Source organism: Paroedura picta, chromosome 9, assembly GCF_049243985.1.
Source record: "Paroedura picta isolate Pp20150507F chromosome 9, Ppicta_v3.0, whole genome shotgun sequence".
NCBI lineage: Eukaryota > Metazoa > Chordata > Lepidosauria > Squamata > Gekkonidae > Paroedura > Paroedura picta.
The window spans coordinates 86,836,741-86,860,813 of NC_135377.1; the positions used below are offsets into that span (position 1 = coordinate 86,836,741).

Sequence of the window (24,073 nt, forward strand, 5' to 3'; positions counted from 1 at the left end):
GAGTTTGGGGAGGAGGGGGACTTCACTGCGGTACAATGCCAGAAAGTCCACCTTCCAAAGTGGCCACTTTGTCCATTGGAGGTAATGCCATCTGGTAATGCCATCTAGAGCCTCTTGTGGCGCAGAGTGGTAAGGCAGCCATCTGAAAGCTTTGCCCATGAGGCTGGGAGTTCAATCCCAGCAGCCGGCTCAATGTTGACTCAGCCTCCCATCCTTCCGAGGTCGGTAAAATGAGTACCCAGCTTGCTGCTGGGGGGTAAACGGTAATGACTGGGGAAGGCACTGGCAAACCGCCCCATATTGAGTCTGCCATGAAAACGCTGGAGGGCGTCACCCCAAGGGTCAGACATGACTCGGTGCTTGCACAGGGGATACCTTTACCTTTACCTTTTAATGCCATCTACAGGGATGTTTCGTTGAGAAAATGGCTGCCTTGAAGGGTGGACTCTAGGACATTAAACCCTGCTGAGGCCCCTATCCTTCCTAAACTTTGCTGTCCCAAGGATTCACCCATCCAATCTCCAGGACTTTCCAGTCCCTACCTGGAAGTGATATTGCAGCTATTAAGTCTGTGGGTTCAGTGAACACAGACTCCAATTCATCAGAACAGCTCTTTTTATTTAGCAACTCCAGCAACTAACTCCAGAGAAAAACAGGCAAACTCACGAACTTTTATACTTTTCAGGCAGCCCCCTGCTGCCTCTGATTGGCTCTAAGCAGATCAATCCGATTGGCCCTAAGCAGAGCAATCCGATTGGCTCTAAGCAGAGCAATCCGATTGGCCCTAAGCAGAGCAATCCAATTGGCCCTAAGCAGAGCAATCCGATTGGCTCTAAGCAGAGCAATCCGATTGGCCCTAAGCAGAGCAATCCGATTGGCTCTTAGCAGAGCAATCTGGCTGGACATTAACTGTTTCCTTTGATTGGTTAGTTCCTTGGTTGGCAGAAGCCCTCATTTGCATCAGCGGCCAAATGCCCATAGACATAACAGCAGCATCAACAGAGATGCTTTGATGTCATTCCAGATATATAGCAGAATGTGAAGTTGGCATGTTGCAGGGCTTTTTCTTTCATTTTGTTCCCCCTGCTCCAACAAGCATTGGGAGGCATGGAAATCGTGAGGTGGGAGCTCTCCTGCCAGGCTGGGAGACCAGTCCACCCTAGTTGGTATAAGAAGCCTCTGAAGGACTGGAGATGCCCTGTGATCTCCAAGAAGTTTGTCCACTTCATTTTGTGTTCCTGCATGCTAGCAGCCTCTCTAGGAATCTAGAGGGCCACCTACTGTGCTTTACCATTTTACAAATAGTTAAATGAGTAATTAGGGCTTTCTGGAGAGATTTCTTGCTCTGTTAATGATTGGTAAGTTACCTCTCCCATAATTCCTTCTTCTTTAACGGTTGTGCATGTGTGTTTTCTTTTGGCCACGGTGGCTGTTCTGCAGCCCTAGATGTACATAGGGTTGAAAAAATATTCAAAGATATTTAGATCTCATACTTTCACACTGATGCTTATATCAGAGGTGTGAATGCATTTTTCCAACAGCGAGAATCTTGAAACTTGGTACATACACAGTCTAACACTTCCTAATAAGAAAAGTTAGAAAACAGGAAATGTTTTAATTACCTAGCGCATTCACTTTCTGGGACATGAAGACATCTGTGCTATAGCAGCCAACGTTCCACTTCTCTGCGGAATAACAGAGGGTACATGGGGATTGGTATGGTATCAGAGACTAGAGGAGCAAAGACATGGCAGCCAGGAATGTACCTCTGTCCAGGTACCAGCCAAGTCAGATTTCACTCTTTGGCCAAGGCTTGGAGAGGGAGCTTTGCAGAAGCAATAAAGGAATGTAATGATACATGCAGAAAGGCCAAGGTATTTCAAAAGCAATGGAAAAGCAAGTTCCTAATAATTTGTAAAGAACTGTACTTAAAAATATTAAAAGAAAAACCACCTCAAGTAGTGCACTAATGCAACCAAAGGAACCAGTTTGGTGTACTGGTTAAGACTGGCAGACACTAATCTGGGAATGAGTTTGATTCCCCACTCCCCCTCCTCCACATGCAGTCAGCTGAGTGACTTTGGGCCAGTTTCAGTTCTCTCATGGCTCTCTCAACCTCATCCACCTCACAGGTTGTCTGTTGTGGGAGGAGGAAGGCGATTGGAAGCCATGTAGAGACTCCTTGTAGAGAGCCAGTTTGGTGTAGTGGTTAGGAGTGCGGACTTCTAATCTGGCATGCCGGGTTCGATTCTGCGCTCCCCCACATGCAACCAGCTAGGTGACCTTGGGCTCGCCACGGCACTGATAAAATTGTTCTGACCGGGCAGTGATATCAGGGCTCTCTCAGCCTCACCCACCCCACAGGGTGTCTGTTGTGGGGAGAGGAATGGGAAGGCGACTGTAAGCCGCTTTGAGCCTCCTTCAGGTAGGGAAAAGCGGCATATAAGAACCAACTCTTCTTCTTCTTCTTCTTCTTCTTCTTCCTTCAGAAAGTAAAAAACAGGGTACGAAAATCAGCTCTTTCTCTTCTTCTGTACTGTGCATAAAAATGCAGAAAATATGAAAAAGCATATGAAATACATATCAAACTAGAAAAAAAAACCCTTCATTTTCTCTGGAAAACATTAGAATGGAGGTCCTCAATCCTTTTCAGTGTGCAAGCACCTATAGGTTTCTGAAACGTCATGGGGGACACAGCCACAAAATGGCTGCCGCAGGAGGCAGCGCTAGTCATAAAATGGCTGCAGCAGCTCAACTTCAATCACACAGCAAAGATCCTTTGGCTGTGGTGGCAGCTGCTGCCAAAACTTGGTGTTTTTTTGCACCAAAACAAAGTTGTTGTTTTTATTGCACAGCCAATCAAATCTCCAGTTGCCAACTGGAAGCTTTGCTGAGCAAAAGACCTACCTCACCCAGCCCACTTTCTAAAAACACTTGGCAAGTACATAAACAATAAATGCCAACTTGGCAGAGTGGCAGTTTGCCAATGAAGATGCAACTCGCTCTTGGCATAAACATGGCCACAGCTGTTTATTGAATGCCTCCTCCTGGGAGGGTTGGCCCAGCATGGGCAGGAGTCTGACTCCCTCAGCCATCCGGTTGCTTTACCTCAGGGTCCATGGATGTCCTGGGCCTGCTTTATCCCAGCCGGGAGAGCAGGCCCTCGTCATCCAGATCCCTCACTGGGGGCCCATATCGGGGCCCACCAGTTGTCCACCACACTTTTTCATCCCTGTGTTGCTTGGCTATGAGCCCCTGGCCTCCCTGCTGGGTAGGCCATGCTTGTATTTCTGCCGGTCTCATTAAGGACATCCCCAACCCCTAGGGATTCCAGGGTGCAAACTGGAATCCCTGCCAACAGGCTCCTACAACGACTAAACAGCAACTGTGACAAAAAAACAACATAATGTGAACAACAAATTTGAAAAAGTGGGAGGAAGGAAGGAAGGAAGGAAGCTGTTCAGCCTGTGAAATGGTGAAAGGGAACAAGGCATGTGGTACCTATAGAGGCACCAGTGTCCTACCTCCCATGCACGTTGCGAAGCCGCATGTTCTCCGCTTGCCTGCATCCTCAATGGCTGCCCCCCATGGCATCAACGGCGGCCATAATAAATCCCGGCTGCTAATTAACATCAGTGCATTTTATCACCCCCTTCCTACTACTGGAGAAAAGGCAGTGAGTTCCTCCAATTATTTTTTATTCCACATTTGATTATTTTAAATTTTGATGTTTTAACTATCGTGTTATCACTGATCAATTGTAAGCAGCCCTGAGCCCTCGGGGAAGGGTAGCATATCAGTTTGAATGTAAAAAATAAAATGCTAGGAAAGGTGCCCCCCCCCAAAAAAGCTGCAGTCCATAACTGTTGATTTCCTAAAATACTATTGTTCGATTCCTCTAACATTGGTTTGTTTTCTTCCCCCTCTGTTTACGTGGCACGCCTTTCTTTCTTCTCCCGCATTTCCATGCAAGCAATTAGATTATGAAAAGAAGACTCTCTACACCCTAAAAGTGGAGGCAACTAACACACATCTGGATCCACGTTTTTCCCACCTGGGCCCGTTTAAGGATTCGGCTTATGTAAAAGTTTTTGTAGAAGATGTCGATGAGCCACCAGTGTTTACCATGCCCTCAAGTTTAATAGAAGTGGACGAAGATGCCAGAGAAGGCAGCATCGTTGGCCAAGTAATTGCTCAAGACCCAGATGTAGCAAAGAATGCAATCAAGTAAGTCTCCTTCCACACAGAGCACAACAAGTAAATGTATCAAATGCTTATACCTCTCTTGAGCCAATTCTGCATGGGCGGCACCGCTCCTGGCCACTGCCATTGTCATGCAGCGGAGCAGCATACTCCGCAACTTCCTGTGTCCCCACGGGGGACAGACTTTGGTGGTAGACCCTGTCCAGCCTGGATTTCTGTGTACTAATGGTGCAGCCAGGGTGGAAAGGTTCCGCCGTGCAGGGGGGGTATGTGTGTGTGCGTGGCAGGGGGGTTATTCACAGGAAGGTTACAATGCAATCCCACTTTCCTGCAAATAAAAAATAATGCTCCATTTGACCCCATGATGTTGTAAAGCCTGGAAGGCCTGACTCTCTCACTTCCACACATCCTGGCCTGGCATGGCTGCCAATGGTGCCTGCAATTACAAAGGAATGTGGAAAATATCTGTGTTCCCTTAATGTGGGGCAAGCCAGGCCTGGGCTGGTGGCATGTCACATGAAAGCAGGGATTAGCCCTACTGCCATATGAGCGCCCGCCTGACCTTTTCCCCTCGTATGGAATCAGCCTTACTCTCCCAAATGTCTCTAAGAAAAGGAGGGTGGTGTCAAAGGTCTAACACTGACTTCTATGGATTTGAAACAGTGCAACTGTGTCTAGGATTGCATTGTGAAGTGTAGCTAAGAAAGTAATGTTGAAATCCTGTCATTTAGAAAGGCGAGTGGTAAAACAGATGGAATCAAGAACTAAAAGGTTAAAAAAACACAAATATGTAAAGTACAGTATCTCCATGGAGATATTTAAGAAGCTCAGACACATGAAAAATACATGTATTTATTACAAGGTAATTAAAAGCAGCATTAGGCCTAAATAATAGCCTCCTAAAAAGGGAAAAGTCATTAAATAACATTTAATAAATCCAATAATTCTAAAATGGTATTTACTTTCACTAGAAGTTCAGCATTGCCCTCCACAGTATTGGAGGAGAAGTTTAGCGAAAAAGTAGAGGCTTTGTTCTTGTTGAACCAACGAAGCACATATTTTCAACTGTCCCTTTTATAGGTAGATTTGTATGGAAATGATTAGCTCATTGTCAGATAGGTTCCTTGGTCAATCAGAGTACCCTTTGTCTGACAGGAACTTTCAGATGAGATTGCAAGTGAACAGATTTTGTGCCCAAATCTGCAAACTTCAGGAATTGCACATTGAGTGGGGAAAATTTTTAAATTTTGATAGATAGGTAGGTAGGTAGGTAGGTAGGTAGGTAGAAGGATGGATGGACAAATGGTTTTATTCTGCTCCTTTTTATATTTGATTTTGAGGGGGCATGCTTTAAATTTTGGAACTCTGTGTTTGTACTGTTCGAAAACCATGACAATAAACAGAATACCTCATAAGAACTACATGGCCTTGACCAAACGCATTCTGGTTGGATGGCCTTCTTCAGCAGTAAAGCATACAAATTTTGTAATACACAACAGCTCCAGACATGGAATAAAACAGTAACGATTTCTAAAAGTAGGACCCAGTAGCAATTGCTATAATCTCTATACTCTGAGGTAAATATGAATAATTATTTGAAAAAACTTTTGTCAAATACATAGAACTTTGTACTTCATTAAAATAAAATATAACAATCCAAGACTGTGATGGACATGCTGTAATTTCACAGGTACTCTCTGAATCGTCACACGGATTTGGACAGAATATTCAACATCCACTCTGGAAATGGATCGATATTCATCTCAAAGACACTGGACCGAGAATCAACTCCATGGCACAACCTTACAGTCATAGCCACCGAAATCAGTAAGTCACAAAGGAGTTGTGTTTCTAAAGTTTTGTGTGTTATATAAAAATGCAGGAATTGGTACTTTTAAGGAAGCAAAATCCCCGCACTGCGAAAACAAAGGATTTGCAATCCAGCTGCATAAATGTTTAAACGTGTGACCTTTTCTAAAATATAGAGGAGTGCATTGGTAGAGAATGACTTGTAAATCAAAGCTGTATGGCATTTGTTGTGGGCCATTTTCATTAGCTCCTTTACCTTTTATACCCAGATTCTTGGAATAATCACTCTAAGCTCATAATAGAACAATGGGTAAGATCCTGCCAGCACTAGGAGGCTTACACTGATGCAAGAGGCATTCTTCCATTAGGGGAAATCATTTTGTATTGGAGGCAAAAGGAACTCAATGGCTCAGATCTTATCACTCAATTGGCCTAAGACAGGCCTTCTTAACCAAGGTTTAATGAAAAAACTGAGGTTTATTGAGAGCCCTGGAAGGGTTTCCGAAATGGGTGTGAGTTAATTAATTTTTAATATATTTCTAACATTTGTTAAACATTTACCAGGTGATATGACCATATATGATCATGCCAACCCATCACCCAACCCAAATGGCCAATGATGTGCCTGGAGGGAGTAGGAAGGGGAGGGGACCTGAGTGGGTATGTACACAGCTAAAATATTTCAGAGGTTTCTTAATGGTAAAAAAGTGGAGAAAGCCTGGTCTAAGGGTAAGGCAGGCTTACCGCATCCACAGCATTATGGGCAGGGCAGAACCTGCGGTGCCTGTATAAGGGCATGGGTCCTGCCCTCTTCACCGAGGACGCTGCGGGAACAATTTTTTTTCCACCCACCCTATATTGATGTGTATATGGCATTGTTCAGAGTTTTGAGGTGGATGTTTTGTGGTCAATATTGTCACAGCTGCGGGTTTCCTAGGATGGAGCCAGTTGGCAGGGAGTCCAATGTGTGATTGGACTCCCTGGTCTTTGGGGTCTCCATAAGAAGAAGAAGAAGAAGAAGAGTTGGTTCTTATATGACGCTTTTCCCTACCCAAAGGTGTCTCAAAGCGGCTTACAGTCGCCTTCCCTTTCCTCTCCCCACAACAGACACCCTATGGGGTGGGTGAGGCTGAGAGAGCCCTGATATCACTGCCCGGTCAGAACAGTTTTATCAGTGCCGTGGCGAGCCCAAGGTCACCCAGCTGCATAGAAATGCTCATGGGTGGAAGCTAGCAGCTGTTTTCTGACTGGAGTGGGAGCAAACATAACCACCAAGCCAGCAATGGAACATCTAAAAGGGATCTTAGATTCCTGCCTTTGCTTGATGTGATCTCATCATTTCAGTAGGCCTAACAATGCTGGCATATCTCCTTTTTACCACAATTATCAATTGACAATAGTGGTAGGATCTTTGTTTTTAAAGATCTCACGGTTATTTTCAATACATATTAACGAGGCTGTAAAATATCAGCTACTAACATAAAATGACCATTGAACACATGGAGGTGCCCGAGAAGCTTTCACCTTACAGTGATGTCTGTTTGAGTATGTAATGCTCCCCTACATGTGTTAACACACAACACACTCCTTTTTAACAACACAAGTGAATTAATGCTTGATATAGTATTCCACTGCCAGGTTCGATTCTGCGCTCCCCCACATGCAACCAGCTGGGTGACCTTGGGCTCGCCATGGCACTGATAAAACTGTTCTGACCAAGCAGTGATATCAGGGCTCTCTCAGCCTCACCCACCTCACAGGGTGTCTGTGGTGGGGAGAGGAAAGGGAAGGTGACTGTAAGCCGCTTTGAGCCTCCTTCGGGTAGGGAAAAGCGGCATATAAGAACCAACTCTTCTTCTTCTTCACTGCTAGCAGAGCCGTGCTGCATCAGACCCGAAGTCCATCTTGACCAGCATCCTGTCTTATACAATGACCAATCAGTTCCTCTGAAGACCCAGAAGCAGGGCATAGAGGCCATTGATGCTGCCTCTTGACATTGGGGTTCAAGGATTTCTTGCCTCTGAATGAGGAGATTCCTTTTTTGTCACCATAGTTAAAAGCCACATACAAAACTATCCTCCATTAATCTGTCTAGTGCCCTTTTAAAGCCACCTATGTGTTTGGCCACCACTACATCCTTTAGCAGTGAATTCTACATTTTAATCATTCATTGTGAAAAGAAGTATTCTGTTTTGTCCAGCTTGTCTCTACTATCCATCATCTTCATTGGATGCCCTCAAGTTCTAATATTTGGGGAAACAGAATAATATCTTTTTGTCAGCTCTCTGCACCCCACACATATGGCACCTTAGGCTTTGGGACATTTCTTTTGCCTTCAGTGGTTAGAAGTGTGGACTTCTAATCTGGTGAGCCAGGTTTGATTGAGAGCTCCCCCTATGCCACCAGCTGGGTGACCTTGGGCTCGCCACAGCACTGATAAAGTTGTTCTGACTGAGCAGGAATATCAGGGCTCTCTCAGCCTCACCCACCCCACAGGGTGTCTGTTGTGGGGAGAGGCAAGGGAAGGCAACTGTAAGCTGCTTTGAGACTCCTTCAGGTAGAGAAAAATGGTATATAAGAACCAACTCTTCTTCTTCTTCAGTACTATCAGGGCTCTCTTGGCCTCACCTACTTCACAGAGTGTCTGTTGTGGGGAAAGGAAAGGGAAGGCGAATGTAAGCCACTTTGAGACTCCTTTGGGTAGAGAAAAGTGGCATATAAGAACCAACTCTTCTTCTTCTTCTTCATAATTGAATTCCTCCCCCTCCCTCTAAAAAAAACCCACTTGTGATGCTAACAGCTTAAGGAAAAAGAAGACATGTGAAAACAAATTTATTCTGTGATTTTCATATCTGATCAGGTATTGGATATGCTGTCAGTCTAATACTGTGATTTTACTCTGTGCATTGTCTCTCTTTAATTCCAGGCAACCCCAAACAAAGTACCCAGGCACCCATCTTCATTCGGATTTTAGACATAAATGATCATGCACCAGAGTTTGCCCAGTACTATGAAACCTATGTTTGTGAACATGCAAAAGCAGGACAGGTAACCGAACACTTGTTATAGTATGTCACTTGTCTCTGGTTTCTCTTACATCGTCTGTTCCATTAAATTGTGTGACTAGCCCAAAGTAAGCTTCCACAAACTAGTAAGGATTTCAACCTCGGTTCCCTAGATCCTACTTTGAAACTTTAATCACTACAATGGATTTCAGAGTTTGGCTGCTGTTGAATATTAGGGAATCGGAAGAAGGCAAATAAGCCTGAGAAGGGCCCTGATCCTTCAACCTTTTCCTGTCAGAAACCGTCTCAGGTTTCTTCATTGCCAAGAAAACACAGTCTTTGACTGGATGCAAAAGAAAAGTTTATTCGAGAGCAAGCAAGTTAACTCAAGCATAGAATATTGTCAGTACTGGAGTTCCAGTTTAGTTACACAGTATATAACCCTTTTGCCCAACCTCCACTGATGAGAGTCAATTAACAGGAAGCTTAAAAAGGAGCACATTTTCCTTACTTTGACTCTTTGGGGTGGGGGTGTCTAGTCTGCTTCCATAAGAATAGCACAATGGGCACATACCAAAAGTATTATTTCTTGGGTCACTCCATAAAGCATAACAATTTCCATTTGCTAAGGGAAGATTCTTGCTCTGAAGCATGGAGTCAGTAGCTCTGGAGGAGGGAAACCAACAAACAAAACTCCTTCCTCCATACTAGTGACATTTCATAGTGACAGGGGAAAAAAACATATTGAATAAAAGTGAGAATCCAGCAGCTTTTACCCTGTCATAAGGTTGCAGCTTGCTGGGGGGTAAACGGTAATGACTGGGGAAGGCACTGGCAAACCACCCTGTATTGAGTCTGCCAAGAAAACACTAGAGAGCGTCACCCCATGGGTCAGACATGACCCGATGCTTGCCCAGGGGATACCTTTGCCTTAAGGTTGCAATAGCACAGTTTCACTGGAAGTCCTCTAAGTAAGGATGAAGGTCAAAATACTACTAGTCCACTTCAATGACATCGGACTCAAGATTCAAGACTCAAACGCCCTAGTTCGCTCTAGAATGTATCAATGAACAAGATAAAAGTTACTGAAAAATGCAGACTTTCAACAATTTGATTTAAAATGGTAATCTCACTTTTTCTTTATTATTTTTGAGGATATGTTTGCTAGCTAATAGTGGGTTGTCCAATTTCTTTGAAAAGTCTGCTTTCACATATATATATGTCATGTGCATGCTGATAGATGTCTTTTGCATCAGAATTTTGTGCATTTATTCTGTAAAATAATAGCATACGACACACATTTAAACCTTAAACTGAGATTTTTATTAAAATGGCAGACAAGGGAACACATTCTATGTTTACATCTAAAATCTTGACAAATTATAATTAATGGCATCATGCGCGTGGGAAGGGGTGTTGACAATGTGAGTTTTGTTGAAGACTAATTAAATTAAGTTAATATTTTTAATTAATGTATTAATGTTTTCCTCCTTTTGGGAGGGCTCTTAAAACTTGTTTGGATTTATGTAAGGCAAATCTCATCTAGTGGGAAGTTTGGTGAAAACTCTGGTTGACAGCATCCAGGTGGTTCTTGGCATTCTCCCAGAATTTTGACCTCCAGACCGCAGAGATCAGTGGACTCCATGGAATCACATGTGTCTTGCACTCTACCCCCCCCCCAAAAAAAAAAAACACTCCACCTTCCTAACCTCCAGAAATCATCCTACCCAGAGATGGCAACTCTCATGAAAACCAAAACAAAACCAAGGAGAAAGGGAACTTCACTACAGAACAAAGCCAAACAAAAAGAAGTTCCCACTCAAAAAGAATTAATGTCTCCAAGATTCTTTTTTTAATTGAGATATTTACTATCACTCCAGATTAAGTTTGAAGATATTGGCACTTTGAGAAAGCACATTGTCTTACTGTGAAATAGTTTAGCCTGTGTGATAGTTTAGACAAAAACACATGGACTGACCCAAGATCACTCTGTTTTGTAGCTCTCCTATTCATTACACAACACCGGTTCGCTTAACTTTTCCACATCACTCAGTTCGGATGGCAGAGCTTACTCTGTGGTAGTTTGACCATCCCTATGTTACTTGCACATGCACCCTGCTAACATAATTCCTGATTATGGATGTCAACCTCCAAGCAAGACCTGCAGATCCCCCAGAATTGCAGCTCCTCGTCAGAAAATAAAGAGAAAATGGCTGTTTTGGAGGGTGAACTCCATGGCATTGTACCCTACTGAGGTCCCTGACCCCCATAGGCTCCTTTCCCACATCTACAGAGTCTCTCAACTTGGATCTCACAGCCCTATTCCCCCTCTCCCTTACCGATGGCTCAGGGGGACCAGGTAATCCTATTACTTGTCAAGATACTTGGGAATGAGATCAAAATCTGGAGCCACTGAAAAAGCATCATAATTATCTGAAAGGGAACCACATCTACATCCCACCAAGAAGAAATGTGGGAGCCAGCCTACCATGTATGCCATCATCCCATTATCAAGAGGTGATTGATGGAGGATAGAAGAACATGCCCATTCCACAACTCAGGAAAGGACTCTGTGAAATGGCAGTTAGCAAGCTAGGCTTAAGAACCTCAGGTTTATTGGCTAGATCTTTTCACTAGATGCTTGGATATTTTTCTCCTTGCATTTTCCAGGCTAGTAAATGCTGAACTCTAATTATACACCTTTTTAAAATTAGCTCACTTAACTTTCCTGCTTCAGCCCTTCATTATTTTCAAGGTCTCAACAAAGGGGAGGTTTCTACCCAGTTGACTTGATGCCGACGTGGAAGGGCTTCTTCTGCATACTTCAAGCAGAGTTGCTGATCGTGACTCAAAGGTCAAAATCAACCTCTCTCTCTCTCACTCACTCTAATATCTCCTACCTACAATTGGTACCTCAGGAGGCACAGAAAGCTGAACAAATCCATGAGAAACAAAATCTACAGTTGAAGTAGAAGCACAGGTTTGACAGTCAGGTGGTTTCCCAAGGGTTGGGGGCTTTTGAGACATACATTCCCTGGTATTTCTTGATGGCCCTACCTCAGCTACATTATGTGGGAGGAAATCTCAGAAAGATTATTTCTTTTTTCTTTTTTTTTCTTTTTTTATACCATGACTACAAGGAAGTCAAAGATTACCCATAGGAATAGTGATATGCTACAAACAGGAAATAATAAGTTCTGGTGACTTTATCTGAAGGTCATTTACAGAAGCAAAACCACCTGGCTACTACAATAATGCAACTGGCTTTTCAGGGGAATCAATCATTTCTCTCAGAAATGTGTATTTTTAATGTCTCTGTAGGGATGACAACCTAGACTCAGAAGTAGAAAGTAGCCAGTAGGGATTTTGAAGGTAAAGAAATATGGACAATCAGAACAGACATTTGGACACTGTGCAAGGATGGGGAAGACCATTCTCCACTGGCATGAGTTGTTACTGCAGCAAAGGCATTAACAGCCGACTTCAAATATTCTAGAAAGCCCGAGCTTGAAGACTAAAACCTGGTGGTTCATAGCCCAGAATTCTGTCCATCAGTGTAAACTCATCTAAACAGATCTTCAATTCTGAAGTGACTTCATCCAAATTCAGGAGGGAAGGCAGCCTGACATAACCCCGTCTCATCCGATCTCAGAAGCTAAGAAGAATCAGTTCTTTGAAGAGAGACCATCATGGAAGACTGCAGAAGAAAGTCATGACAACCCACCACTGCTTGTCACATGCCTTGAAAGCCCCCTTGCTGTGGTTGTCATAAGTCAATTTGTGACTTGAGGGCAATTTACACACACACATAAGACCTGTGTTGCAAGCACAAAAAAATCTGCTCATATTTTGCATCATACATTTCTCTATTTATTACTTGCATGGTTAATTTAGCCATTTAATTACCCCAAATATTGTCCTTCCCATGCTCCACTCCCCTAATATCTAGGAATTTCCAAACCCAGAGCTGGGAAAACCTACCTAGCACTAGCCAGTGACCTCTGTGTAGCCACTGAGAGGACATACATTTCTTAAAACCATGCTAAGTTTTCAAGGGCAGGGCATGATACAAATCTCAATATAAGCAAATAAAGTGTTATGAATGGCCTCTATTATTTCAGGAGTCTTAAGCCCCTCTAGCTCTGAGCTGGATAGTCCAGGCTAGCCTGATCTTGTCAGATCTTGGAAGCTAAGCAGGGTTGGCTCTGGTTAGTATTTAGCTGGGAGACTACCAAGAAAGTCAAATGTTTCCATTCAGAGGCAAACAATGGTAATTCACCTCTGAATGTCTCTTGCCTTGGAACCCGTACAGCAGTGGTCCCCAACCTTTTTATCACTGGGGACCGGTCAACGCTTGACAATTTTACTGAGGCCCGGGGGGGGGGCTAGTCTTTTGCCGAGGGACGTCACTGCTGCTGTCTGAGCCCCTGCTCTGCTTGCTTTCCCGCCGGCGCCCCTGACTTCCCGTCACCCACTGGGGGGCGCTGCCAGCAGCAGCTGCACAGTGCCATGCTGAGGGGGAGTCCCAGCCATGGCGGCCACCAGAGAGCACCGAAGGTGAGCTGGGGGCAGAGTGGCAGGGCAATCTCCAAGGAAGCAGCCAGGGAGGAGGACAAGAAGGAGCCGTGGCCTGATACCTATTGATCCATGGACCGATACCAGTCTCCGGACAGGGGGTTAGGGACAGCTGCTGTACAGGATTGCCTTAATTTATCTGCAAGTTGACAGCATTTTCCATTACCAGCAAGCCCTCACCTACACACACACAGAGACACACACACAATTTCAGAATTACATGTGTTAAGTGCTGTCAAGTCATTTCCTATGAATTAATGTTCTTCAGTTAATGGCTTTATAGCCTTTCTCAGGCCTTGCAAACTGAGGGCCACGCTTTCCTTGACTAAGTCAATCCATCTCACAGTGGTCTTCTCTTCCTGCTACCTTTGACTTTTCATAGCATCATTGACTTTTCCACTGACTCTCATCTCATCATGTGACCAAAGTACAATAGCCTGTTTAGTCTTTTTAGCTCCTATGGAGAGTTCAGGCTTGATTTGATTGAGAACTCACTTTTTTTGCCTTTTAGGTGGCCAACTGTATCTGCAAAATTAGATATATTGCTTCTTTATGTGAATCAATTAGATGCATTAGTGCTACATAAATACAGGGACAAGTGTCTAGAGGCCTGGATCTTCATGATCCCTTTTTGCTTTGTCTCAGAATAGTTAGTTTATCAAAGGGGGGGGGGGAGAGGAAGGTTTATTTATTTATTTGTTTGTAATCCTTTCTAACAACATTTTCCCACTGTATCTCGACAGCTCATACAAACTGTGAGTGCAGTGGACAAAGATGACCCTCCTCGTGGGCACAAATTCTTCTTTGAATTGGTACCTGAATACACGATCCATCCCAACTTCTCTATTGTAGACAACAAAGGTAGGCTTGGCACCTTCATTCCCTGAACACCCTTTTGTTATCCTTTCTCTTAAAGCTCCTGAATGTCCTTTTGCATTTCTCCCATTCTTCCGGTCAGATAACACCGCAGGAGTGATAACCAGAAGGAATGGATACAGCCGCAATAAAATGAATACCTACCTCCTGCCAGTGGTCATGTTTGATAATGACTACCCCATTCAGAGCAGCACCAGCACTCTGACCATCAAGGTGTGTGCCTGTGACAGCCGGGGGAACATGCAGTCCTGTAATGCTGAAGCTCTGCTCCTTCCGGCAGGTCTCAGCACAGGAGCTCTCATCGCCATTCTGCTCTGCATCATCATTCTCCTTGGTAAGTAACTCCTCCCCCTTTCCCTGCTCTGATTTTTAAACCAGGTTATGGGATTCTGGCACTCGCAAATATAATTTGGCTTGCCAGCCCTGGGTGGCGATTTAGGTGGTTCAACCAGGGGAGAAAGGGATTTGAAAAGACAAGAGGTATCAGCTGTGAGAATGCTCCCAATAACCAGGCTTCATTTAGAAAAGGAAGCACTTCATTGAAGAGAAAGTGAACAGATCTTAATGAGGTCTTTGCTAAGACTGGAGATGTAAAGCAAGCATCCCCTTATCCACAGAGTAACCCACAGCCCCTGCCTGTGCCAACGATTTAGGCATGAATAGTCCATGTTGACAAAATGGATGGTCCTGGAATTTGCCTTTGAGACAGGCGACTCCCTGCTGGGAGGGCAAGGAAGGAAGGATAGGAATTCACACCTATGATCTAAAACAGGATGGCTAGTACAGAATCAAAGACTGAACATGGGATGATAATACTAAGCAAAGTTACATTTGTAACTAACACAGAACAGGCATTATGGCAAAAGCATCAAACATGGTTTTGACAGCAGGGTGTGAGAGTCTAGTTGATTGCTCCCAATAATCAGACTTGGCTGAAGCAAATTCTCTTTATTGAAAGGACAATGGAGCAAGTATCTCTAGGTTTTTGCTAGGACTGACTCTCCTGGGAACTACTGACCTTTATCTACCTTTGTCCCCCATGGCTCCTCCCCCCCCCCCAATCACTGAAACTTCCCAGAAGCCTTCTCCCCTGGTGCACTGAAAAAAACCCGGCCGAGACTTACCTCAGCCGAACATTGACGCAGCGGAGGGCTTGCTGAGAGGAAGAGGCGACCACCCAGAGGCCCTCTAGTGTGCGTGCTGCCAAAACGCAGCACGCACAGCGTCAAAAGGCAGGGCGGGACCCGTGGCAGCTATTTAAGTCGCCACGTGCGCGGGTCTCGCCCTCTTTGCCAGGGAACGCCGCGGGAGCTGCTTCCCTCCCACCCACCCTATGTTGTATACAAAATTGTTCAGGGTTTTGAGGTGGATGTTTTGTCAATACTTGTCACAGCTGTGGGTTTGCATGGGATGGAGCCTGTTGGCAGGGAGTCCGGTGTGCGATCGGACTCCCTGGGGTTTGGGGCCTCTCCTGAGGCGGCGCGTATACGAGCGCAGCTTACCCAGCTGGGAGGCCAGGGGCTCGTTTGCCAGGTGGCCTGGGGGCAGTCAAAGCTGGTTGACGCCAGGTGGCTCCCCCGCATAGGTCGCTTCCCTTAGTGGCGGACTTCAGAAGGCAAGGGGATCTGCTCTCCCGGCTGGGAACGTTGCGGGTCCCCAGGGCGCCTCTGGACTCCGTGGGTTGTTGGTGCAGTCTGCTGACTGCTAGGTCAGGCTCCCTCTCCCATGCTGCGCCAACCCTCCCGTGGGGAGGTAATAAAGCTGTGGCCTTGTTCATCCCAGCATTGGTGTTGCGTCTTATTCCAGCACATAATGCCCTCCTGCAAGTCAATGAAAGCTGGATCCAAGCAGCACTTCATCTCCTTAAGTTTGTTCCAAGATAACATAGCACAAATGGCTGAAGGGTTGTAATCCCTGAGGCACTAAGGTAGCTATTTTCACACCTTCTCCGATGAATAACAAGAGATCAAAAGGCACTATAGACAGACACTACATATATGGCAGGCAGATGCAAAAGGTGAGGGGGAAAAGATGGGGATAATATGGAAATGGCAAAATCTTGTGAAACAGGCTTTTGACTCAGGGTTTACTCATGCATAGGTGGCCAAACTGTGGCTCTCCAGTCCATGAACTCCAATTACTATGAGCCCCTACCAGAATCCCAGCAGGCAGGGACTCATGGCAATTGTAGTCCATGTACATCTGTAAAATCAGAGTCCAGTATGACCTGTAAGACCAACAAAGATTTATTCCGGGCATGAGCTTTGCACTCGAAAGCTCACACCCTTAATAAATCTTTGTTGATCTTAAAGGTGCTCCTGATTTTATTATGCTACTTCAGACCAACACGGCTACCCATTTGAATCTATCATGTACATCTGGAGACTTGCAGTTTGGCCCCCTCTGGTATAATGCCATAGAGTCTGTTTTCCAAAGGGCCCATTTTCTCCACAGGAACTGGCTTTGATTGTCTGGAGATCACTTTCAATAGCAAGAGATCTCCAGTTGCCACCCTGTGGTTATGTTAGCAACCCTAAGTATGGTGTGCATCTTTTGTCTTGAAACACTGCACTTGTTGAAAGAGCAGTCTGAGACCTAGATAGTGACTTGTGTGCAGGTTGTTTTGTCCCATGCATGCAAGATGGTGCCTCTGTCCTCCACTCAGAGATATGACTTCTTAAACCTCTGAAGAGTGAATGTCCTTCCCATTTGTCCAGATGATAAAGCTGTCATTAATAAATCTTAGGGAAAGGGCAGTTGTTAATGGACAGGAGCTGAGGAAGCGTTGTCCTGGAAGAAGAAGTGTTTAAAGGTAAAGGCATCCCCTGTGCAAGCACCGGGTCATGTCTGACCTTTGGGGTGACTCCCTCTAGCGTTTTCATGGCAGACTCAATACAGGGTGGTTTGCCAGTGTCTTCCCCAGTCATTACCGTTTTTACCCCCCCCCCCAACAAGCTGGGTACCCCTTTTATCGACCTCGGAAGGCTGGAAGGCTGAGTCAACCTTGAGCCGGCTGCTGGGATTGAACATTTCTGCTGCCTTACCACCCTGCGCCACAGGAAGAAGTGTTTACTACCTTACAAACACCTTTCTCTTCTTCTCCCCACAAAAGACACTCTGTGATGTAGAGAGCTCTAACAGAATTGTTCTTTAAGAATAGCCCTAAGAGAACTGTGACGACTCCAAGGTCATCCAGCTGGCTTAATGTGGAGGAAGAGTGGGGAATCAAACCTGATTCTCTAGATTAGAGTCTCTCTCTGTTAACCACGACACCGTGTTGGCCCTGTCTTTACATGGGCACAAGTGGTAACCAGTTTTTCTCCATTAGATGGAGTTGCCCCTCCTTAAGTGGAGAACAGTATGAGCCTGCAGTTAAAAGGAGTTTCAAAACAATGCCACATTCCTCCTGGGCATGACTCATAGGCCAGGGATTTTGCTGATTTATGTGACATGTTTATGCTGTATCTCATGTTTTGTATGGTTTTTTCTGGGACTGGTCTTGGACCTTAAGAGAATAAATTCAGAATTCAGACTCACAGGCCTCCCAGCAATGGTTCTTTTGAGAATAATGGGTAGATCTTCCATGAAGACACTGTGCCCAGTCCCAATTTGGGGAGAAGGTGGAACTAAACTCCACTTTGAAAATTTCAGAGATAAGTTCCATATCTAGGGTTGCTATATACCAGACAGTGACTGGACCTCTCCTGGGAATACAATGGATCTCCAGGTAACAGAGATCAATTCACCTGGAGAAAACAGCCACACCAGAAGGTGGACTCTGTAGCATTAGAGCCCTCTGAACTTCCTCTCTTCTCCAACCACTATCCATATTCCTCCCCCCCCCCTTTGGCTTCATATGAGAGTCAATGTGATAGAGTTCAAATCCACAAGTGCCCATGAAAGCTCACTTCATTATTTTGGGACAGTCACTCACAAGGTTGTTGTGAGGAGAATGTTGGCAGCTGCTTCAGGTCCCACATGAGATGTGCAGTAGCTATAGTATAGCTCAGCTAAGAAAGTGGAAAGGAAGGGAAATGGGAGTTCCAAATTTTCCATGAGGGAGTGCAATTATTTATGATTGGGCTGGGATATGATGAGGGTGAGGGAGGAAGGGCAATGTCCCTAGATTTTTCCTCATCCTCATTTTCCTCTCCTGTGTGTTCCTGTTGGTTCAGGGAATGCTTTCCACTCTGTGTTTTGATCCCTCTAACAGTAGAGCAGATATTACATTGGTTTGTGTCCAGCCTAAAAACCTGCAATTTAAATCTGCAGGGAGATACACAGAACATAAAGCAATGTAATATTGAATTGACCACTAAGGGGAGCCAAATTCATGCAGAACTGAAAAAGAAAATCCTGAAGCCACAGGAACACAAAGGGAGGGTAATGACTATGTGTCTTCTTCCATGCTGCTTGCTGCCCCTGCTACGGCAAGGAGCATCTTTTGTATTCCTGTGTGGAGTCGAGCTTCTGACAGGCTACCAAGGCTTTGCATGCAATTCCACGTATGTGATCAACAGTCCCAATCTGCTGAGTTCAACTAAACTGTAGTGTATAGGGCACCGCCATTCCACATAATAACATTTTCTGTTGGAGATAACAAACAAAAAAATGCAATCAACACAGTGTCGCTGAATGCCCATGCCAGCTGTATGCCTCCTATAGTATGCCCAGGAGTAACCACAAGTGGTTGCAAAGTGACAAGAAGCCAGGGCCAAGAGTACCCCAGATGCCTCTCTACAAATGGGAAACGATTCATCTTTACAAGACCTAAAGTAGCTGGGACTTATATTGCATAGAAATAAGGGAATGTTAACTACCTAGTCCAGACCCCCCAGCTTTCAGCTTAGACACAGGTAGCTCTCTTGCTCACATTTCTGTCAGTACACAGCATAGGGACACCCATGGGAATTAGAGACATGAAAAAAATAGATCAAAAGGTACAACTGTTTAAACATCCATAACATTAACACCAAACCCGGGGAGGGAACAGTAACAATAAGCCACCTAACACTGCAATGAACTTTATGGGGAAATTTTACTCTTTCATAAAAATGCCCCCAGTACAGTGATTTCCAAGCAAAAGGCACCCTTAGCATCTCTTAAAATGGCAGTAACTTCTCTGACAATCAAGCTGTTAAGGATCAATCTCTTAGTATCGAGTGATGCATTGTTGTTTACGGCAAGCTGAAGAGTGCTAAGGGGACCTCGGCGTGCATTGTCTGAAGAGCCCGTGAGAGCACTCCTGGTTGACAAAGCAAAAAGGGAGGGGGGGAAGGCCACTATTCCTCGCAGGCAATGGGGGAAACGGCTTTCTCCAAGCTTTTATGGAAACGTAAATAGAAAAAAAAAGCCCTCAGTTGATTGTAGGCAAGATCTGAGCCAAAGTAAGGATGTAGGCATCTGGACTCAGTTTCATGAGACTGTGCTCACAAATAAATGTAGCTAGAATTGGAGTGCTAGATATAAGGAACAGGGTTCATTTGGAGGGACACAAAGAAGATGGGCTACTCCCTGCTGTAGCTGGAACAACCAGAGGGGTGCCAAAGGAAAGCTGGTCTAGGGCCTAAGAGCAATGGACAGGTTGGATTTCCCACTCCTCTACATGAAACCCTCTGGGTGACTGTGGGCCAGTTAAAGTTCTCTGAGAACTCTCAGCCCCACCTGCCTCGCAAGATTACTATTGTAAGACAGGACAGCAGTTGTCAGCTTCTTTGAGGTTCCTTAAGGAAGGTGAAAGTAGGGTATAAAAACCAACCTCTTTTTTTTCTCTTCCTCCTCCTCCTCCTCTTCTGCTTGCTCTCCCTCTTCTGCTTCTGTTTTAAGCCTTCCCCCGCCCATAAGCCCTAATCATTTCCCTTCCTAACCAAGGCTGGGGGAAGGAATCTCAGTGTTGATGAGGTGGTGCAGTCCCACATGCATGCAACTGTTGTAGGGTAAGGTGCTGAGAATCAGTATCGCTTGGCAAAACTGGAAGCCTTATCACTCCATGGTTTGACCCAAAATATGAGCAGGCCTGATGGGTAGCTCTTAGGAGACCCACAATAAAAATGGGAGGTGCTACTGAGCTACATTTATCTAGTAAAACTAAGTTCAATTATTTTGAGTCTGCATCTTCCTTTCTGAGAGTATGGGAGAACTTGCAAACTTAGGGCCTAAATGTTTTCCTGTAATGAATGGGGCTTATGAGTGTGAACCCTGGGGCCATTCTGCACACACTGAATAAAGCATTTTCAATATGCTTTTGCAGCTGAATTTTCCTGTGCGGAACAGGAAAATCTGCTTCTAAAGTGCATTGAAAGTGCATTATCCGGCATGTAACAGTATGAACACTTTGGTATATTGGGTTACTGTAGCAGGGTTTTGCCCAGTCATAGAAGCATGACACTGAGTGCAGTAAATACATCTTCCAAGAAGTATACTCCATTTATTCAAGTAGGTCCAGTTTACATTGAGGTTGAAGTCAACAGGAGAGAGGGAAGAACCTAATATAAATGGCCAGCTTGTCCAACAACATGTGTGTGGGAGGATGAGGGCATTGCCTCTTCAGGAGAGACCTGCAGGCACATGTGTCTTACCATGGAAGGCCACGTGAAGTGAGTGAGAAGACAGAGGGAGAGAGGGCAGAGGGGTGAAGACGAAGACTGTTTACACACTGGAGGTTTAATGCTGGTCTGCAGGCTGCAGTTGTCGTCATGGCAGATTGATCTACCTCTTCCTGCACCCACACAGGGGAGCATTTGGCCTGATGCACCTCATCCACCCCCGATTTGTGCTCCTGCACGGGAGCTGAGGCAGTGAAGTTCCCAGTGCATAAATGGTCAAAAAGAGGCATCCCATTCAAGGAGGTAACATCTAGACATACATAGAGTGATGCCCCCCTCCCCCGCTGCTGGTGTCCAGGCAGGCAGTTACTCACTCAAACAAAATGTAAGAATAAACCCTGGTCAGAATTATATCTTACTATTAGAACTTGCTTTTTATGTGTCCGGGTGCTTGGCAAACCCACTCATCAGCTCTCTTGTGTGCTTCCAGTTTTAGTTGTGCTATTTGCAGCCATGAAGCGGCAGAGGAAGAAAGAGCCTTTGATTGTTTCGAAAGACGATGTCCGGGACAACATCGTGACCTACAACGATGAGGGAGGTGGGGAAGAAGATACCCAAGCCTTTGATATCGGGACACTCCGGAATCCAGAAGCTCGAGAAGAAAGTAAAATCAGAAGAGATGTGATGCCAGAAACCATCTTCCAAATCAGGAGGACTGCGCCGCTGTGGGAGAACATCGACGTCCAAGATTTTATCCACCGAAGGCTAAAGGAAAACGATTTGGATCCGACCGCACCTCCTTATGATTCCTTAGCAACTTATGCGTACGAAGGGAACGATTCTATAGCCAATTCGCTGAGCTCTTTGGAATCACTTACTACGGAGAGCAACCAAGATTATGATTACCTCAGTGACTGGGGACCTAGGTTTAAAAAGCTAGCAGACATGTACGGTGGAGATGAGAGTGACCAAGACTGAAATGTATTCCCAGTCGTTCCAGCGTACATTGAGATTTCCGTGTCAGAGGGGCTGCCCCATTATTTTAAATGAGACAGCTCCATGTGTACAATCTCAATACGTATGCATAGTGCTCGTGGACTCAGTACGGAACAAAAGGCAGATCTGCATGGAAGGAGCTCCCACATATATACGGAAGACCATGAAGCATTGAATCGCGTCCTGAGAATAGAACTGTATTTCCTGGTCTGTGTTCATGGGATTAATGCCTCTGTAACTCAAGTGGCCTACATCCTCTTACTTGGAAAAATGCAAATTGGTGTTTGTCTTAGTAAGGGTTTGCTTAATTAATAAGTCAACGTGGATGAAAATGGTTAGGTTGTTTTTAAAGACTGGGGTGGTGGAAAGCCCCCTTATATTTCACACTTTTGGCCTAAGATGTTGGAAAGAAGACATTCAGCACTTATGGGAAGCTATCTAAAAAGGCTTTTTGTGCCTTTATTATCAAAACTTCAAAGGTTTTTTTTTTTTAAGGAACTCCTTGCTTTACCTTTACTAGTATTTGGGATGAGTTATAAATGTTATAATTTGACTATACATAAAAAAAAATAAGAATGAATATTACTGCCATATTTATTGAATAAAAGAATGTCTGTGTGTGGATTCCTGATATTTTTATATATGTATATTTCTATTTTTGTATTTTTACTAAATAAATTAGTATTTATAAATGAAATGCTATTTCACTTATTCAGCGGCGCACCATCTTTTAGGCGATAAGAGGAAATAAATATTACAAGTATGGGAGAATTTGTGGCTTTTAAAAAAGGTGAAATGTTTAGATCACAACAAATGCTGCAGGTAAAGCAATCCCAGCATGAATACTGGTGGTGTTACGAAGTCAGAGGACAACATAATGCAGATGCATTAAGATTAGTGACTTTTACAGTTCTACAGCAGTGATGCCTACCCTGGCTCAAATCTCATTAGTCTCCTGAGACCTTGTTCTTCTAGATCTCTATAAAGTCATTGGTCATTGCCTGCTGAGGGAGCCATCTTGGGCCCCTGTGTGTCTGGGTATAAAATAAATGTAGAATCAACTGATGTGAGAGATTCTTGGTGGCTTCTGTTCCTAAGACACAGGTTGCATGTATAACTAGTCATGGGAATTATTATTCCTGTTCCTACCACCAGGCCAAATTGGTGATGGAAAGTGCCATCAAGCCACAGTTGACCCCATGGGAATTTTGAGGCAAGAGATGTTCAGGAGGGGTTTGTCATTACCTCCCTCCATGTCATGGCCCTGGAATTCCATGGAGGTCTCCCATCCAAATACTAGCCAGGGCTGACCCTGCTTAACTTCTTAGATGTGACAAGACTGAGCTAGTCTGGGCTTGGCCAAAGGAGCCATGATGAAATAGAGCAGAATGATGTAATATGATTTGGATATCCATTGGTGGAGTATAAGTGAAGTCAATAAATGAATCAGGAACCTGACACAGCTGTTGGATACCTGTGAAGCTCACTTCACGATAACCCCGATTCACATGGTGAACTATGTAGAGCAGGGGTAGTCAACCTGTGGTCCTCCAGATGTCCATGGATTACAATTCCCATGAAATGTAGTCCATGGATATCTGGAGGACTGCAGGTTGACTACCCCTGCTATAGAAAATATATTCCTATTCCTGATGTCAAAAGATGCCAAGAGAGCAACATCTACAAGTTCCTAATCACTTATACAATCCATAATATTTACAGCAGTTGCACCACATTGCAGTGTTCACTGCTGTTCCTGGAGCCACATTGTGGAGCTGTGGAGCTATGGGGAAAATATTTGAAATGCTGTTCTTGAAAGATTATTCTTTACAAGTGTGATATTGCCACAAGAGATCTCGCAGGGAGTACACCAGGGGTTAATACCATCTAAACGGGCTCTCACGGCTTGACGTACCTAATTCTTGTGAAAAGCCATCTGGAAAGGAAACTATAGCTCTCATTCAAATTGACAGGAAATATTTCCTGCTGGATTAGTGTATGCAAATGATCTATGGAGAGTCCCCCTCTCCAAAGTCACTTGACTGCTTGTGATATCTTATCTTT

General features: G+C 44.6%; 1 protein-coding gene across 2 annotated transcripts in view; it reads left to right on the plus strand.

The window, feature by feature from the left end:
* Positions 1 to 22,633, plus strand: part of CDH9 (cadherin 9) — a 144,063-nt gene extending 121,430 nt beyond the window's left edge. For both annotated transcript variants that reach the window (XM_077353456.1, XM_077353457.1), the window contains 6 exons: positions 3,974 to 4,227; positions 5,894 to 6,030; positions 8,939 to 9,060; positions 14,336 to 14,453; positions 14,551 to 14,802; positions 21,504 to 22,633. In XM_077353456.1, the coding sequence (XP_077209571.1) occupies positions 3,974 to 4,227; positions 5,894 to 6,030; positions 8,939 to 9,060; positions 14,336 to 14,453; positions 14,551 to 14,802; positions 21,504 to 21,991 (1,371 nt within the window). In that variant the 3' untranslated portion in view covers positions 21,992 to 22,633. The remainder of the gene's footprint in view (positions 1 to 3,973; positions 4,228 to 5,893; positions 6,031 to 8,938; positions 9,061 to 14,335; positions 14,454 to 14,550; positions 14,803 to 21,503) is intronic.
* The last annotated feature ends 1,440 nt before the right edge of the window (positions 22,634 to 24,073 follow it).